Here is a 17083-nt window from a genome sequence, read left to right on the forward strand (position 1 = left end):
CAGTCTAAAAGATGGGAGGGGGAAGACACATCTGAAAGAGAAGGTCACATAAGGAATATTATTTGTAACAATGCAGTTCTGGAAACAATGTGGAATTCCTTCAGCAGCAGAACTATAGTCTACGTCAACTAAGAGACAATAATGCACTCATTACAAATTTTAATTATGAAGGGCACACAGCAACATGGAAAAACACTAACAATTTTAAGTAATAAAAACTATAGGGGCGCCTGGGTGGCTCAGTGGTTTGGGCTGCTGCCTTCGGCTCGGGTCATGATCTCAGGGTCCTGGGATCGAGCCCCGCATCGGGCTCCCTGCTCCGCAGGAAGCCTGCTTCCCTCTCTCTCTCTCTCTCTCTGCCTTCCTCTCTGCCTACTTGTGATCTCTGTCTGTCAAATAAATAAATAAAATCTTAAAAAAAAAAAACTATAAAAACGAATACTGTTATAATTACACTGAGATGTACAAAGTAGGAAAAGCTTGGATGAAAAAGACACAAAACTAGAGTCAAGGCTAGATCTAGAGTAAGGTTTTTTTCCTTTAACACTTTAATGTTTCATCCTAACATTACTTTATTTTCATTCAAAAAGTTGGGGGACCAGGAGAAGGCCATGTCCTTCTAGAAGGAACTGAGCTCCAGACAAGCAGACCAGAAGAGAAATGCTACCCAGCCTTGCCTTGAAGCCTCCAGAACGCACATCATCCCCAAGAAACTGGTGTCTGACCACAGTATTTCTGCCAAGCCAGGAAGACTGTGTTCCTCAAAACCTGAGACAATGTGAAAGAGACACTCCTAAGAAACGGCAACCGAATGGGGTAGTTGGCAATTCCGCGTGGCTCCCACACAGAAGCGCAGTCTGAGGAACACAGATAACCACTGGGGACCCGGAGCGCATCCGCTGCCCTTTGGCGGCTTCCCGCACAACGGTGTGTGTCTACAGACAAGGCTCTAATCACATCACTCTACTTAAAACCTTGTGATGTCAACTGAAGCCTACAATACCAAGTCCAAATTCCCTGGCAGCATTCAAGGTCCTCTAGGATGCAGACCCAACATCTCTTTCCCATGCGATCTATCAAGCACCACCACCATCACACTGGGCTGTGGCTTACAGACCCTCAGCCACCACTGGGTGTCTCCTCCCGCCCACCTTCCTTTACACTCTGCTTTTTCTTCTGTCTTCCAGAGCCTGGTCACTGCCTCTTGAGACTCCTGACTTAATTCTCCACAATCCTGGAGACATTTAATCCCATGTTTCACTGAGTGGTTTTTCATGTAAGCGCCTTGTGGACAGACAATATGTCCTATTTATCCTCGAAGCCCAGGATCAAAGATAGAGCTGCCACTGCCATCGCTTATCTGATTTGCCTTTGGGCTGATATTCACTGAGTCCAGGATTATGCCACACATTGAATTCTCAATCAGAGAGACAGGCAATTCACAAAGGGATTAAATTGCTTATGCAGAACAAAGGGTAGGGATTGACTCTTCTCTAGCCACATGGATCTGGCTGCTCCTGGAACAGACTAGGCAGTATTCCAACCTCACCACCTTGCCACCGGCCATTCTTTCTACCTGCACTGCACCTGCCCAGACAACTACCTGGTTCATTAAATAGCCTCCTTTAGGCCCTAACTTCTCAGAGATGCCTTCCCTATTTTATCTTAATTATAATCCTAATACCTATCTTCAGTACTCCTTATCCCCATTTCCCTGCTTTATTTTTCTTAGAGCTTACCACGTCCCAATATATTATAAATTTGCTCATTTATTTGGCTGTCTGCCCCGTCTCCAACAGAATATACACCCCACTACTTGGTACCCAGAATAGTCTCCAATGCATGGTAGAAGCTTGATAAAATTTTTATTGACTAAGTAAATAAGGAATGTAATATTTGAACAAATTCAATAGTCTAAGGCTCAATTTCAAGACCTAAATATGGGTTTCAAGAAATATAAAAACTGAGATGCCTGGGTGGCTCAGTGCGGTAAGCGTCTGCCTTGGGCTCAGGTCACTATCCCAGGGTCCTGGGATGTAACCCCTGCATCAGGATCCCTGCTCAGGGGGGAGTCTGCTTCTCCCTTTCCCTCTGTGCTCTCTGTGTGCTCTGTAGTCTCTCCAGTAAATAAAATCTTAAAAAGAAAAAAAAAAGTGGTGTTGATTTGTATGCAAATTTGCCCAGCTTGTTAATGTTTTAAAGTGACCAGGCAAGGTTCCTCAGTAAATATACAGGGGACCTAAAGAAAAGAACTGAAAGAGGAGTGGCTGGTTTAGCAGCTTCAAAACCCATTATACTTTCTATTAAGTTAAACCACCTGGAAAAGCTGAGAGTAAAAATAAAGCAAAGATGTTCCCCCATATTCATTTTTGGTAGTGGGTCTCATAAAGAAGTCTATACCCAGGATCAGACTTTTTATTTTGATGAAACTGGTTTCTATTGGAAGCAAATATACTCAAAGATTTGCATCTCAAAGGGGAAAGCATCTCCCCAGGGTTCAGGACTGCAAAGCACAGCTAGTGCTGAGTACCAATAGTAGTGGGAACTGAGTGTTAGTAGGATTGCTATTGTTTTCATTAGTGTTCCACTTACAAAGCTGCCTATGTCTGAAGTGGTCTGCCCCAACCTCACTCTTCCCATAAGCTGTTATTTCCCATGAGTATTAATTATAGAATAGAAGGTTTTTGCAGGACCACCTCATATCTAAAATGCCTGCACCTTGATATATGTACATAAGAGTGCCCTGGGTGCCATGTAATGAATATTCTAACCACTGGAAAGAGATCTGGCCTCTCTACTGTAAATAAAGAAAGGGATACTGGAAGTCTCTTTATGGATGAGACCAGGTGCACAAGATGCGGACTGTAAATACATAACACTGTGGCCACCCACAGGATCTTGTGAGGCACGATGATCAAGAGATGAGCAGAAGCTTTCCCCGATCTCAGATGTCTAGTACTATCTCTCCTGCCCTTTCCAGGTTCCCCTCCCTCCATGAATTCCAACCAAGGCCAAACCCATGTGTTACCTGTGCCAAGCTTAGCAAAGACCTGCATGGACTCATCAAAACGCTTCTGGCAGAAGAGGTAGAAGGCATACAAGTTCTTGATGTGATGGATCTGCTGCTGCTTTTCGCTGTCGGAATCATCTTTCATTTCCTAGTGAGAGGGCAGAATAGGAAAGAGCTCACTTGCTCAACAAATATTTATTCAGCATATACTATGTATCAGACAACATCTTAGGAGCTCCGCATGCCCAAGTTTACAAGACAAGCCACATGGCACCTGCCCTCATAGACTTGTCCTGACATTCTAACCACAAGTCTGAGAAGAAACTGTGCAATTAAAGTGCAACAGGGTTTCTACAAAATACCTCGGCAGTCCTCCTGAAAAAAACTGTCAAGGTCATGAAAAACAACAGAAGAATGAGAAACTGTCACAGATCAGAGAACACTAAGGACACACAACAATTAAATACAATGTAATTTCGGGATTTGAAACCGGAACAGAAAAGGGGCATTAATGGAAAAACCGGTGAAATCTGAATAAAGTCTAGAGTTCACTTTAAAAACATGAAAAAGTCAAAACTAAAATAGGGTGAACGAGGACAGAAGCAATTGGAAGAGGTACCCAATCTAGTCTGAGCGGTGGGTGCGAGAAGGAAGCAAGAGGAATGCAGCCTGGGGTGTAAGGCCGAGCTGGAGTTAACCAGGGGAGTCCAGAACAGATGGAAGGGAAAAGGACATCACACGTGCAAGGCGCTAAGGTGACAGAGGGAACATGGTATGCTGAAGGAATGAAGGGGATTTAATGTTGCTGGCACAGCTGGGAAAGGTCCAATTTATAGTAAGAGCTAAATTAATGCAGCTATTTATTATCTTTGTTTCTTCCTTATAATCTTTATTCCCCTTAAATTCTTTTTAACCACTCTTTCCTACATTGAATTTCTTCCTTCAAAATGTCTTTCCAGTTTTCCCCTTCTTTTCCTTTCCTATTCTGTTGCCATCACCCCAGCCTAGACCACTATCAACACATGGTCGCATCTAGTCCAAGTCCTCTTGGTGCTTTGCAGGCTTTCAGAATCCAGCACAGCTTCCTTCTCTAGCTTATTCCCAGACACTCAAGCATTACCCTTCACTCCAGTTAGGATGGACTCCATGCCATTTCTACACTTGTTTTCACTTCTTTAGCTTCTTCAGACTCTTAATGCTCCCTATTTCCCCACCAGATCCTGACCTCACCTATTCAGAAAGGGACCAACAGTGGGATGTCTTGTCCAGCCCACAGGGAACTGTCCCCTGGCTAAAATTTGCCTCCACATTTTGTCAATGGCGAAGTTTAATATGTACTTGCCCTCTGAAAATTTCATGTATATTCCCAACTGTTGCATTCCCAACAATAGTTCACAAGGGTTCCTTTTTCTCCACATGCTCGCCAACACTTGTTACTCCTTGTGTTTTTGATTTTAGCCATTCTGACAGGTGTGAGGTGATGTCTCACTATGGTTTTTGGTTTGTGATTCCCTGACGATGAGTGATATTGAGCATTTTTTGTCTGTTGGCCATCTGTATGTCTTCTTTGGAGAAATGTCTGTTCGTGCTTTTTGCCTGTTTTGATTCTTTATTTTTTTAGATGCTGAGTTGTGTAAGTTCTTTATGTATTTTGGATACTAAACCTTCACTGAGTATGTCATTTGTAAGTATCTTCTCCCATTCATTCATAGATTGTCTTTTAGTTTTGTTGGTGGTTTCCTTTGCTGTGCAGAAGCTTTTTATTTTGATGTAGTCCCAATACTTTATTTTTGCGTTTGTTTCCCTTGCCTGAGAAAAACGTTATGGCCCGTATCAGAGATTTTACTGCCTGTGTTCTCTTCCATTATTTTTATGGTTTCAAGTCTCACATTTAGGTCTTTAATCTACTTTGAGTTTATTTTTGTGTGGTGTAATAAAGTGACCCAGTTTCATTCTTTTGTTTATTGCTGTCCAGTTTCCCCAATACCATTTGTTGAAGAGACTGTTTTTTACCCATTGCATATTCTTGCCTCCTTTGTCACAGATTAATTGGCCATCTGATCCTGGGTTTATTTCTGGCAGCTCTATTTTGCTTCATTGATCTAGGTGTCTATTTTTGTGCTTGTATCATACTTTTTTTTTCCCCCCATACTGTTTTATCACAGCTTTCCAGTGTATCTTGAAATCTGGCATTGTGATACCTCCCCTCCAGATTTGTTTTTCTTTCTCAAGATTGTTTTGGCTAGTTAGGGTCTTTTGTGGGTTACACACAAATTTTAGCACTGTTCTAGTTTAATGAAAAATGCCACAGGCATCTTGATAGGGACTGTGCTGAATTCATAAATTGTTTTTGGTAGTATGGACATTTTAACAATATTAATTCTTCCATTTGTGAGCATGGAATATCTTTCCATTTGTGTCATCTTCAATTTCTTTCAACGGTGTTTTCAGAGTATGGGTCTTTCACCTCCTTGGGTAAGTTTATTCCTGGGTATTTTATTCTTCTTGGTGCAATTGTAAATGGGATTGTTTTCTTAATTTCTCTTTCCCCTATTTCTTTGTTAGGGTATAGAAATGTCACAGATTTCTGTATTTTGTATTCTGCAACTTTACTGAATTGGTTTATACTTCTAGTTTTCTAGTGGAGTTTTTCAGGTTTCTCTCTATAGAGTATCATCTCATCTGCAAATAACGAAAGTTTAACTTCTTCCTTGCTGTTCTGGATGTCTTTCTTTTTGTTGTCTTGACTGCTATGGCTAGGACTTCCAGTACTATGCTGAATAAAAGTGGTGGAGTAGACATCCTTGTCTTATTCTTGACCTTAGGGGAAAGGTTTTCAGTTTTCCCCAGTTAGGATGATATTTGCTATGGGTTTTTCATATACGGCCTTTATTATGTTGAGGTATATTGCCTCTAAACCTACTTTGTTGAGGTTTTTTGTTTTCTGCTTAATCATGAATGGATGTTTTATTTTGTCAAACGCTTTTTTCTGTGTCTACTGAAATGATCATCCTGGTTCTTATCCTTTCTCTTACTGGTGGGATGTATCACCTGATTGATTTGCAAATACTGAACTGCCCTTGCAACCCAGGAAGGAATCCCACCAGATTATGGTTAATGGTTTTTTAAAATGTATTGTTGGGTTCAGATAGATAGTATTTTATTGTGGATTTCTGCATCTGTGTTCATCAAGGACACTGACCGAGGGATACTATAGTTCTTTTATTTTTGTATTATCTTTATCTGGTTTTGGTATCAGGGTAATACTGGCCTCATAAAAGGAATTTGGAAGCTTTCCTTCCTCTTCTATTTTCTGGAACAGTTTGAGAAGAATAGGCATTATCTCTTTTTTAAATGTTTGGTAGAATTCACTGTGAAGCTGTTTGGTCCTGGACTTTGATTTTTGCAAGTTTTTTGATTACTGATTCAATTTCATTGTTGGTAATCAGTCCGTTCAAATTTTCAATTTCTTCTTGATTCAGTTTTGGGAGGTTATCTGCTTCTAGGAATTTATTTATATTTCTAGGTTGTCCAATTTGTTGGTATACAATTTTTCAAAATATTCTCTTATAATCCTTTTTATATTTCTGCACTGTCAATTTCTCCTCTCATTTATAATTTTGTTTGCGTCCTCTCTGATCTTTTCAAAAAACTAGCTCCTGGTTTCATTAATTTGTTCTGCTGTTTTGTTTTGTTTCTATATCACTTATTTCTGCTCTAATCTTTATTATTTCCTTCATTCTGCTGGTTTTGTTTATTCTTCTTCTAGCTCCGTTAGGTATAAGGTTAGGTTGTTAATTTGATTTTTCAACAAGAAATATATTTTTAAAGAGCACAATAAACACAAATTTAGGATAATGGTATGTCTGGAGGGGAGGCAGAAGAATGAGATGGGGAGGTACATATAAGTTATGGAAGCTGTTTTTCTTAGGTAGAATGGTGGGCTCATGGGTATTTAGTATTTTAAAAATGAAAACAAAATAATGGCGGGCAATTTAAGAGAGGCAAAAAAATAGAAATAAAGTAGTCAGATGCTGAAATTAAATACCCCAAGGAAAAAAAATAATCTTTCTGGGATATTAAACATCTCTAACTATTCAGACTGGATTTTTGTTTTAAATCTAAAATGTATACATCCAAGATAAATGTTGCCCTTCAAAAGTATCTATCACATGGGGCACCTGAATGGCTCAGTGGGTTAAAGCCTCTCCCTTCGGCTTGAGTCATGACCCCAAGGTCCTGGGATTGAGGCTCTCTGCTCAGTGGGGAGCCTGCTCTCTCTCTCTCTGCCTGCCTCTCTGCCTCCTTGTGATCTCTATCTGTCAAATAAACAAATAAAATATTTTTTTTTTAAAAGTATCTATCACATGTGACTATAAATTCCAAAACTTGTGACCACGGCTTTCCCTTCAGAAATAATTTACAAGATACTCTCAAAACTAAGTTTCTTAAATCATAAAAATCTCTTCTCTTTCACTAAACTAGCACTGTCCAGTTTAAAGGTCTAGGATCAGAATGACCTTGGTTGTTTCCTAAAATCAAATCTACTCTCTACAGACAATAATCACCACTGGGAATATTTAAGAGAATAAGACAAGTCTCAGAAGTCAGTCTCCACAGAGTGTGTTGGCAATGAGAGAACCGCCAAAGCAAAAGCATGGGCACTATGGCTGTGAACAATACCTGGTGCTAATATGCAAGGAAGAGAGGCAGCCATAAATATAAGAGTGCAGCCCTACTGAATGCAGCAACTCAAGCTGGTTTCAGAAACGGTTTCAGAAACCTGAAGGAGGCCTGCTTATCCAAAGACAGGGATCTACTGCTGAAAGGAATTGTGAAAAGCCCTCTAGTTGTTGCATTCAATCAGACTATAATCTTACGTTATAACTGTTACTTTAATACTTGCATGGTCTAATTTTTCAAGGCTATACCATATCTATTAAATTACTTGATTGTCTTCTAAATTCTAGGAGTTACTACTATTGTAACTGGCATTCATTCTACATCTGACCGATAAGCCATCTGAAAAAGTGAAATTATTTAGAGTTACATAGATATTCTATGGCCAAGTCAGACCCTGAATCCAAGTCCCTTAACTTGCAGCTCTATGCTTATTCTACCAGTCCAAACTAAATATAACCATCTAAACCCAAAGCACTTGCTTTGGAGAACAAAGAGGAAGGCAGACTTGCATCCAAATCTCAGAAATAATACTTACCGCGAGCTGGAGAGCCAATTCAAACTGCTTGTCCTGCAGAAGCTGTTGGATTTGGGTTGCCATGGGGACAGGAATGAGTCTCCAAACAAAATGATTGCTGGCCACGTAGATAATGTTTGATCTGGAGGAAGGAATAAGGATATTAGCAAAGCTTTAGCACAGGCTTTATGATTTTAAAGCTTTGCAATAATATGGCAGCTACAGTAAAAAAGGAAATTCCTTACCCTCCCGAGGTAATGAAGCGGGGCCTTTGAAGTTCAATGCTCTGGACCAGAAGCCTTGGCTCAAATGTTCGGATCTCCACATATCGAGGCAAAACGGCAATGATGTAGGGAGGCTGGTGCTCTGCACAAGAAAAGAACACTTCCAGTTGTGGATCTGGTCTCAAGCTTTAGGTTTATGGGCTGCTTCAGTTTCTCATTTCTATGCTGCATGCAGATGAGATCTCTAAATAGTCCACTACTCAAATACCAAGCCAGGATCCCACGTTGTGATATCCAAAGGGAAAAAAAATTTGTTTTGTCCAAGTGACCCTAAGAGGAATCTTGTGCACAAGAAGGACGCATTCAGCTTTGCTGAGAGTGACCTGATCCCACTCCGACCATCTCCAAAGGAGAGGGTGAAACCTTCAGCTGCTCCCTTTCTCATCAGTCACAAAACCAAGCCAACCAAGTCCAGCTGCCCCTAACAATGCATCAGTGGGAGAAGGTTACATGAGAAGGACAAGATGAAGGCAACTTCTTTCTTCCCTAAAATGAGGCTAAAGAGAGTTCCACATTTCTGGCCAAGGTTATTTCTGCTTCAGATTTTCAGAGGGAAAAGATGCAAAACTCCACCTGATGCTCAGTGATTCCCAGAGAAAGCAACTGGCTGGTCTTCTTAGTGTGCCAGTTTTCTATCACTTACACGAGGTCTCTGGAGTGTGAATCACGGAAATAGAAAGTAGAATGGTTGGCACCAAGGGCTAGGGGAGGGAGAAAAGGGTTGTTAATAGATACAGACTTTTACTGTTGCAAGATGAGAAAGTTCTGAAACTTAGAGCAGAAAGTTGGGAGCTGAAGGAGGGAGAAAAGGGTTAACAGATATGGACTTCTACTGTTGCAAGATGAGAAAGTTCTGAAATCTGTTGCATGAAAATGTGAATATATGTAACTACTGGACTGTACACTTAAAAATACTGTACACTTAAGATGACAGATCTTATGGGGTTTTTTTTACAATTAAAATAGAAAATTTTTAAAAGGAAAGAAAAAAAGTAAAAAATCAACCACTAGATGGCATAATAATCATATAGAAATGTAACCTCAAACACTCAAGAGTTTCTTATTGTGGCTAATGTGCTACGGATTTATTTCTGTCATGTATTTTCTGACAAAAAAAGTTTTCCACATTAATACAGTTTATACTCTAAATACCATAAAAATTTTAAACTTTTTTTTTCTTTTAAAGATTTTATTTATTTATTTATTTATTTGACAGGCAGAGATCACAAGGAGGCAGAGAGGCAGGCAGAGAGAGACAGAGGGAAGCAGGCTCCCTGTTGAGCAGAGAACCTGATGCGGGACTCGATCCCAGGACCCCGAGATCATGACTTGAGCCGAAGGCAACGGTTTAACCCACTGAGCCACCCAGGTGCCCCAATACCATAAAAATTTTAAAGCCAGAAGGGAACTGGCCTAATATTTTCACCACTTTGAATGCTATTGAAGTTATTGTGCTTATATTTTTTATCTTATCAAAAAATTTAAAAACTTGCTTTGCATTGGATTTTTTTACTTCTCTTTTAATGCTGGCCTCATTTTTAAAAACTAGTATAATCCCCCACAGTGTTAAGTTGTATAAATATGTAAAATTTCTCTCTCCTTTAATCTGGCTAACTTTTCTAAGGTCTAATTTATTAAAAAAGGTAATCTATAATAGGAAGGCTTTTGGTTGTCATATCATATCATGATCCAGTCTCCCTAAGAGATGGTCTGGATCTCTCTGTATATTCAAAACTCGGCAGAGTGGCTGGTATACAGCAGACATCTAATAACTGGCCAATGATGACAGTGATTCATCCATTAAAGCATTTCCTAAAAGGCTATGTTTTGGTCCTACTCCAAGTGGATCAAAACATGAGTCCAGAGCTCACAGAGCTCCTATTCGAGCAGAGGAAACAGAGGAAACAGACGACTCACTGCATCCAGTGGGACAGTGTGGGGGCCATGACAGAGAAACCCGAAAGGGCTTTGGAAGCACCAAGGGGGAAGTAATTCATTCTGCCTGCACATCAGAAGACTTCAGAGAGGAAGTGCCACTGAACAAGGCCTTGTCATGTGAGCAGGACATTGTGGGCAAGAGAAGAGAGGAAGAGGCAAGAAGAGCCCAGGGGATCATGGCTGGATGAGGGGGAGTCCAAGATGACTGGAGTCCAGGTGAAGTAGTAAAGTTGAGAGAAGTATAAATGAAGTTTAACACGTACACCACTGAAGTTCAGTCTTCGTCCTGTCAGTTGGTGGTTCTCCCACCCTACCTAGAAAGAATGCCCAGCTATTCCCTTCCTCAGTATGTTAAGGCACAGAAATATTTTTAAGAAACACTGCCAAAGGCACTGGACACTAACAAAGGTTTTAAAACAGAAACTCTCACACTAGGGAATGAGAAGCATACTCTTCGCACTTATTACACATAGCTTCATCAATTCTACCATAGCCCCTTTTCTGAAGGGAACACCACAAAGTTTCTCATGAAATTTTTAGCCCCTCAACCTTGTTCATATACATTCTTGGGCCTTAAAAATACTGTCCTTTTGATTATCTTCCTTCTGATCTGTTCATCAATGAACACAACCAGAATAATTACTCTAGAACATGATGCTTTTACCAAAACATTCTACCAGTTAGGAATCTACTGGCCTCTCTGACCTTCGCATGGGCCTCTAAAAACCAGCCCTACCCTTATTCTCTGTAATTCAGACCACCTGTTTCAACCAGGTCAGTCTCTCTAATGCTCTGTCAACAAGGAACATTTCCGATCATTTTTAACTATTTTTAACTATTTTTTTCTGCCTAGAATGAAAGGAATTTTTCTTCAAGCCAAGTCATAAACTCCCTGCCTGGTCTAGTCCAACCTTAATTATGCAATGGAACTTCTTACTGACAAGTTGAACTTTCTAAATGAATGAATCTCAACTCATCCAACTGAACACCTTGGGCGATGCCTTGTTTTCTCTTTTTATCCAAGATGTTATCCTTACCTTCCCAGCTAGAGTCCTTAAAGATGGCATGTTTCTATGCCCTACTCTACAGCAGTAGCTCTTTTTAAAATGCTCACTCTTCTGACTGAAAATAAATTGCTGTGAGGGTGGTTATATACTTCCAGGCAATACCACTGATGAGAGCCTGGGTCAGAGTGAGAGCAGAAATACCTAATGTGCAGGCCAGATCCTAACATCTAAACACAATCTGCACTTCCAAGCTATAAAAGAGAGGCCATACGCACCAAATCAAAAGCACATCAATACTGAGTTACATGTACTACAGGGATAAATAAAGAATTGTCACTAATTTCCAAATGTAGTTGATCTGGCAGAGGACACATTAAAACCATACACAGAAAGTAAAACAAGGACTAAGAAATAAAAATATATGGCCACAGACAATCACTTCCTAAAACACATGACTCAGTTTTAAATTTCTCCCCCTCTGGGACAAAACCCGGCTTCCTACAAAGACCAGAATATCCCATTTTCAATGACCTTAAACACTTGTCTACTTCTAAGAAGCGGAACTGAAAGTAAATGACACTGTAAACCACAGTTTGTGAAAGCCATGAATGGGATTCCCTTCTGCAAGGATGGCACACAACCCCAGCCCAGAGTGGGAAGCAGCTGCTATGGTGGTCTCACCCATGGCGACTGGTATGTCTGTCCAGTTCAAGGCACATTTCTGTGTGCAGATCCCCTCCTCATTGAGCACCACGGTGAGATCATCCTGGCCCACGGCCACTTTTCCATCTGCCAGAGGTGCAACTAATGGCTCCAGCTGTTTTCCTGTTGGAAAGAGCTCTTTGATGGACCCTTTTCCATCCACCTACAGGAAGACACAAAGTGAGTCAACCAGCATTCTCTCACCAGAGGAGTGAACATGGCCTAAAAAATCCAAATAAAACCCTGAGCCTAGAGAAGCCAATAATATTCCTTGTTTGGCATAAGGAAATATTATAGAGTTTGTTATGACAAATTTTGTCATCACAACATAGAACCAGTTCTCTTTTTCTCTAACACAGAGACAAGCATCTAGGCCGGCAACTAACAATGTCAAGTGCTGGTGAGGATGCAGAGCAACTGTAATTCTCATTTGCTGCTGGTGAGAATGCAAAATGGTACGGCCACTTTATTTGCTGGCTTCTTCTAAGGTGAAATATATACTTACCATCCAACCCAATAATCCCATTCCTTGGGCACTTGCTCAAGAAAAATGAAAACTTATGTTTACACCGAGACCTGTATGCAAGTGTTTATCACAGCTTTATTCATAATGGCTAAAAACTGGGAACAACTTTGTCCTTCAACTGATGAATGGATAAATGACCATAGTACATCCATACTATGGACCACTCATTACCCAGCCATAAAGAATATGATGACACACACAATACAGATGGATGTTAAATGCATTATGCTAAGTGGAAGAAGCCATATTCAAAAGGCTACATACTGTAGGATTCCATTTATATGACATTCTGGAAAAGGCAAAACTATAAGAGATGAAGAACAGATCAGTGATTACTAGAAGTTGGGGCATAGGAAGAGGGGTTGACTTCAAGGGGGCAGAATGAAGGCATTTTTTGGGTGATGGAACTGCTCTCAATCTTGATGATGGTGGTGGTTACGTGACTCTAACCATGATAGAACCATATATCCAAAAGAATGAATTTTACTGTCTGATCTAAATGAGTAATTTTTGAATAGCTTGGGCCTAACCCAAGATTTCCCACCCTCAAAAGACTGTACCCTCAAGAAGAGCAAAGGTAGTCAGAGTAATGAGAGCCTACCCTCCAGCTTCTGGCTCTGTATCCCCAGCCCTCAGACTTCTTTCAGCACCCACAGGCCTAGCTGTTACTCTGTGCATCCATCAGCTGGATAGGGGTGACTCCTCTACCAGTTTGCAACTCTGAGGCTGATCAAATCAGGACATTCCAACAATGTAAATATGGAACAAATATATTAACTAGATAAATAATGAAGAGCTAACACAGTGGGTGGTAGGGAAGTGGGGAGAAATAGAGATGGGGGAGAAAGGCTTCTAGAACTGCCAAGTCTGGAATATGAGATTATGCTATGAAATGCATCGTACATCAACCTATTCTACATACAGTACGCATAACGGAGGAAAAAAAAACCAATGTCATGGATATTTACCACTTAGGTTCAGAAAAAGAGATTACAAAACAATGTATATAACATGCTATTTTTGTAAAAAGGTGGAAGCTCATCTAACCAAAAGGTTAACAGTGTCATTTCTGAGTGAAGGATTTATGGGTGATTTGTACATCCTTTATCTGGCTTACCTATATTTCCTTATTTTTTATATTAACATATGTGGCTTTTGAAATAAAAATAAATAAATTTTTAAAATAACTATACTAAAAGGCTTGAAAGCGCAGAAATCTCAAAGTCTTAAAAATACACAAGTTAATACTAAAATTAGTTTATAAGGTGCACTAAAGCCTTAAGATGACAGTCCTTGGTAATGCTATTGAACGGAGGCAAGGAGCCCTAATTTTCTGTTCCAATAATTAGATACACGATGTGGATAATTCATTATGTAGAGAGTTGATGCTGCCTGGCATCAGACATCTATTTGTAGAGATGCTGAGAAGCATAAAAAAATAGCCAAACATACAAACACAAACCCTGTTATGCCAAAACACTACTTAAGGCAGTCTCTTGACCTGTAGTTCAAAAACACACGATCCTCTCCCCCAGGTAAATATATGCAAAAGAATAAGTTTTACCCTTATTAGGTAGTAGTCTCTCTTGAAACCCACACAGATAGAATTTTCACACCAGGCCATGGACTTGGGCACATCTGGTACGCTAAAGTCCCCCTGAAGAAAGAGACCAAGAGTTCAAATGGAAAGACATTAAAAGAAAAAACAAAACAAAACAAAAAACTGTGACTTTCCTGTTATTCTACCCCACCTCTTCAAAATCGCCATCACCCTCATCTAAGCACAAGTCTGTAAGCTCAAGGCTGGGAAACCACTTGTGACAAAAATTTAATTCACCCATGAACTGGATGACTAGACGCCTTTAGAAAAGGTGAAACCCACTTTGAAATAAACCAATCCATATAAGACCTGCAGAACTGGATGGCCACTGCCTCTGAAGACTAGGAGACTCTGATGAGCGGCCGTGGATAGGTTCCCGCATACTCACGGTAGAGCCTTCATGCGGAGAGAACTCCAAGACCAGAGCCCTGACCTTCAGTTTTACTGAACAGGAAGCCTTTCAAGCTGTGAGTCAACACAGACCAGGGAACAGGGACTTCACCTGCAATTCATGGAATTCCCTGTCCTTCCAGAAGTAGAGCTGGAGCTTCTTTTTCACAGCGACACACATCCGCAGCACCTCCTCACCGGTCTCTGTGTGCTGGGAAGAGACACCCAGGACAAATGAGGTGGTGTATGTGATGCCTCTGTAACTAGGTGACAGCTAAATTCGAGATTTTCTGCCTTGAAATGGCTACTAATCTGAAAATCCCCTGTAATATAAAGTCCCCCTGCCAGACAAACTGAGTGGAAGAACACCATTTTTTTTCTAAGATGTTCTTAGAAACAATAGGCTGAGGAGCACTTCCCCTCCAAGGGCTGCCAGCTAAAGACCCCAACCCTGGCAAATCTATCGGACATTCATAATTCACACAGGAAAAGCCCAGGGAAGGCCTTCACCTATGTATCTGCTTACTCCTTTTTTTCTTAAATGTTTGTCCACTCATGGCTGTCAGTACATGCTGGTCAGGGATCAGCATGTGTCAGCAACCACTTTCAATCCTTTAAGGAGGGAGGAGAAAAGAAATGCAGGGTCAATGTAGACCACAAAGACCACAAAGACTAAAAAGTGATCAAAGCTGAGTAGAAGGGTAAGGCAGATTCTTAATAATGTAAGGATTATGAATTGGCATAAGTAAGGAGAAATGTCTTTCCCAAAAGACCAAAAAACCCCTAAGACAAAGAATATAATCACCTGTTCAGAACAAGGTCAATTTAATGTCCCATGTTCATGATACCAGTAAGTCTGGATTTTCCCACTAATGATTTATCCATGGGCAAAGGCTTTTATCATGGGTTAGTTGCCTCCTGCCAAGACAGACGTCTGGTGCTCTAATTAGCACACACAGGGAACTCAAATGTTTCCCCTTCTGACCACATACAAAGGGGGAAATTTCTCTAACACAATCCAAAATCAAACACTTTCTCTGGAGTCTCTGCTGGGTTGGTATATCAATGTTATTCTTCCCACCTAATGGTAGGAATATTAAGAAAGACCGTATTTATTAAAACACGAAGTCAATTTTCATCTTGCCTACACTTACCTGGAGGTCACATGTGAACAGTGAGGCTCCCTTTGCCTTTGAAACCGTAGTGATTTGTTGAAATGTCAATAGGTCATGGACATAAATGTTATTTTCTGTTTGGAAGGAGGTATAACAACAGTATAAATTATCACAATTCTCTACACACAAAAGTAACTAACAATGAGAAGAACCAATTGGCAAGTGTTGATTGAAGATGTATCTTTGGTTTCACTAACAATGATTTATTCCAGTCTGTTATCAGAATTACATGACAAAATGATAGAGGTCACTTTTGTGCCTTTAAATTTGGGCTGCTTATGCAGAAGAGCTCTTTTGCTACCAAAGCATTCTCACACTCTGTCTTTCTCAAGTCTGGAAATTTGTGATGCAATATTTGTGCAAGAACAGGCTTTCAAAACTACTTCCATTGGAAGCCTCAGTAAAGAAAGGAAAGCCTCTGTGGATTTGGTACAATCCCATGGCAAGGATTTCTTTACTAGCAAAGCAAGCAAAATAATTTCACTTGGGCCTCCTATCTAGTTTTACTCATGAAGGTTTAGTTACTTTATTTCTCCCTCCACCTACAAACTAAGTTTAAAATGATTCCACCATTTGGGCCCTGGGCTGAACAGTACAAAGCATGAGTCAAGTTTCTAGTCCTCGGTTTGTTAAGAAAAGGCCTCGCTGGCTGCCTTCACTTGAGTCTATGGCTTTTCTTTTCTTTTCTTTTCTTTTTTTTTAAGATTGTATTTATTTATTTGACAGAAAGAGATCACAAGTAGGCAGAGAGGCAGTTAGAGAGAGAGGGAGAAGCAGGCTCCCTGCTGAGCAGAGAGCCCGATGTGGGGCTCAATCCCAGGGCCCTGGGATCATGACCTGAGCTGAAGGCAGAGGCTTTAATCCACTGAGCCACCCAGGCTCCCCGAGTCTATGGCTTTTCTACCAAGGCCTGAATAGTCTGGTCTTGATCTGTTTCTCCCTATCTCTTGCCACTGTGCCACTCTCTACCATACATCCTAAATTGGCCAGACCGCAAGGCCTCTGCTTAAAATGCTCTCCCTTCCCCTCTCTTCCTGCCAAAATCCCAATCATCCACTAGAAGATGTTGTCCTTCCCTTACTAAGATTCACCACATTTTTAATAAATTTCTATTGTTAACTTACCACACTGTATCAAGATTACTTTCTGTCATTTCAGTCTTCACAATCAGAACATAAATCTCAAAGATAGAAACCATGTCTAATTCAATTTGGTATCTCCAATGCCTAGAACAGGGCTCAATGAGTATCTGCC

General features: G+C 40.5%; 1 protein-coding gene across 1 annotated transcript in view; it reads right to left on the reverse strand.

The window, feature by feature from the left end:
- Nucleotides 1-17083, reverse strand: part of VPS39 (VPS39 subunit of HOPS complex) — a 46657-nt gene that overhangs the window by 15022 nt on the left and 14552 nt on the right. Inside the window, exons 5-11 of the mRNA XM_059181259.1 lie at nucleotides 15809-15903; nucleotides 14767-14865; nucleotides 14229-14321; nucleotides 12118-12301; nucleotides 8453-8573; nucleotides 8229-8349; nucleotides 3029-3158 (exon numbers count right to left, since the gene is read on the reverse strand). Of these exons, the coding sequence (XP_059037242.1) occupies nucleotides 3029-3158; nucleotides 8229-8349; nucleotides 8453-8573; nucleotides 12118-12301; nucleotides 14229-14321; nucleotides 14767-14865; nucleotides 15809-15903 (843 nt within the window). The remainder of the gene's footprint in view (nucleotides 1-3028; nucleotides 3159-8228; nucleotides 8350-8452; nucleotides 8574-12117; nucleotides 12302-14228; nucleotides 14322-14766; nucleotides 14866-15808; nucleotides 15904-17083) is intronic.

This window comes from Mustela lutreola, chromosome 7, assembly GCF_030435805.1.
Source record: "Mustela lutreola isolate mMusLut2 chromosome 7, mMusLut2.pri, whole genome shotgun sequence".
NCBI classification, from domain to species: Eukaryota; Metazoa; Chordata; class Mammalia; order Carnivora; family Mustelidae; genus Mustela; species Mustela lutreola.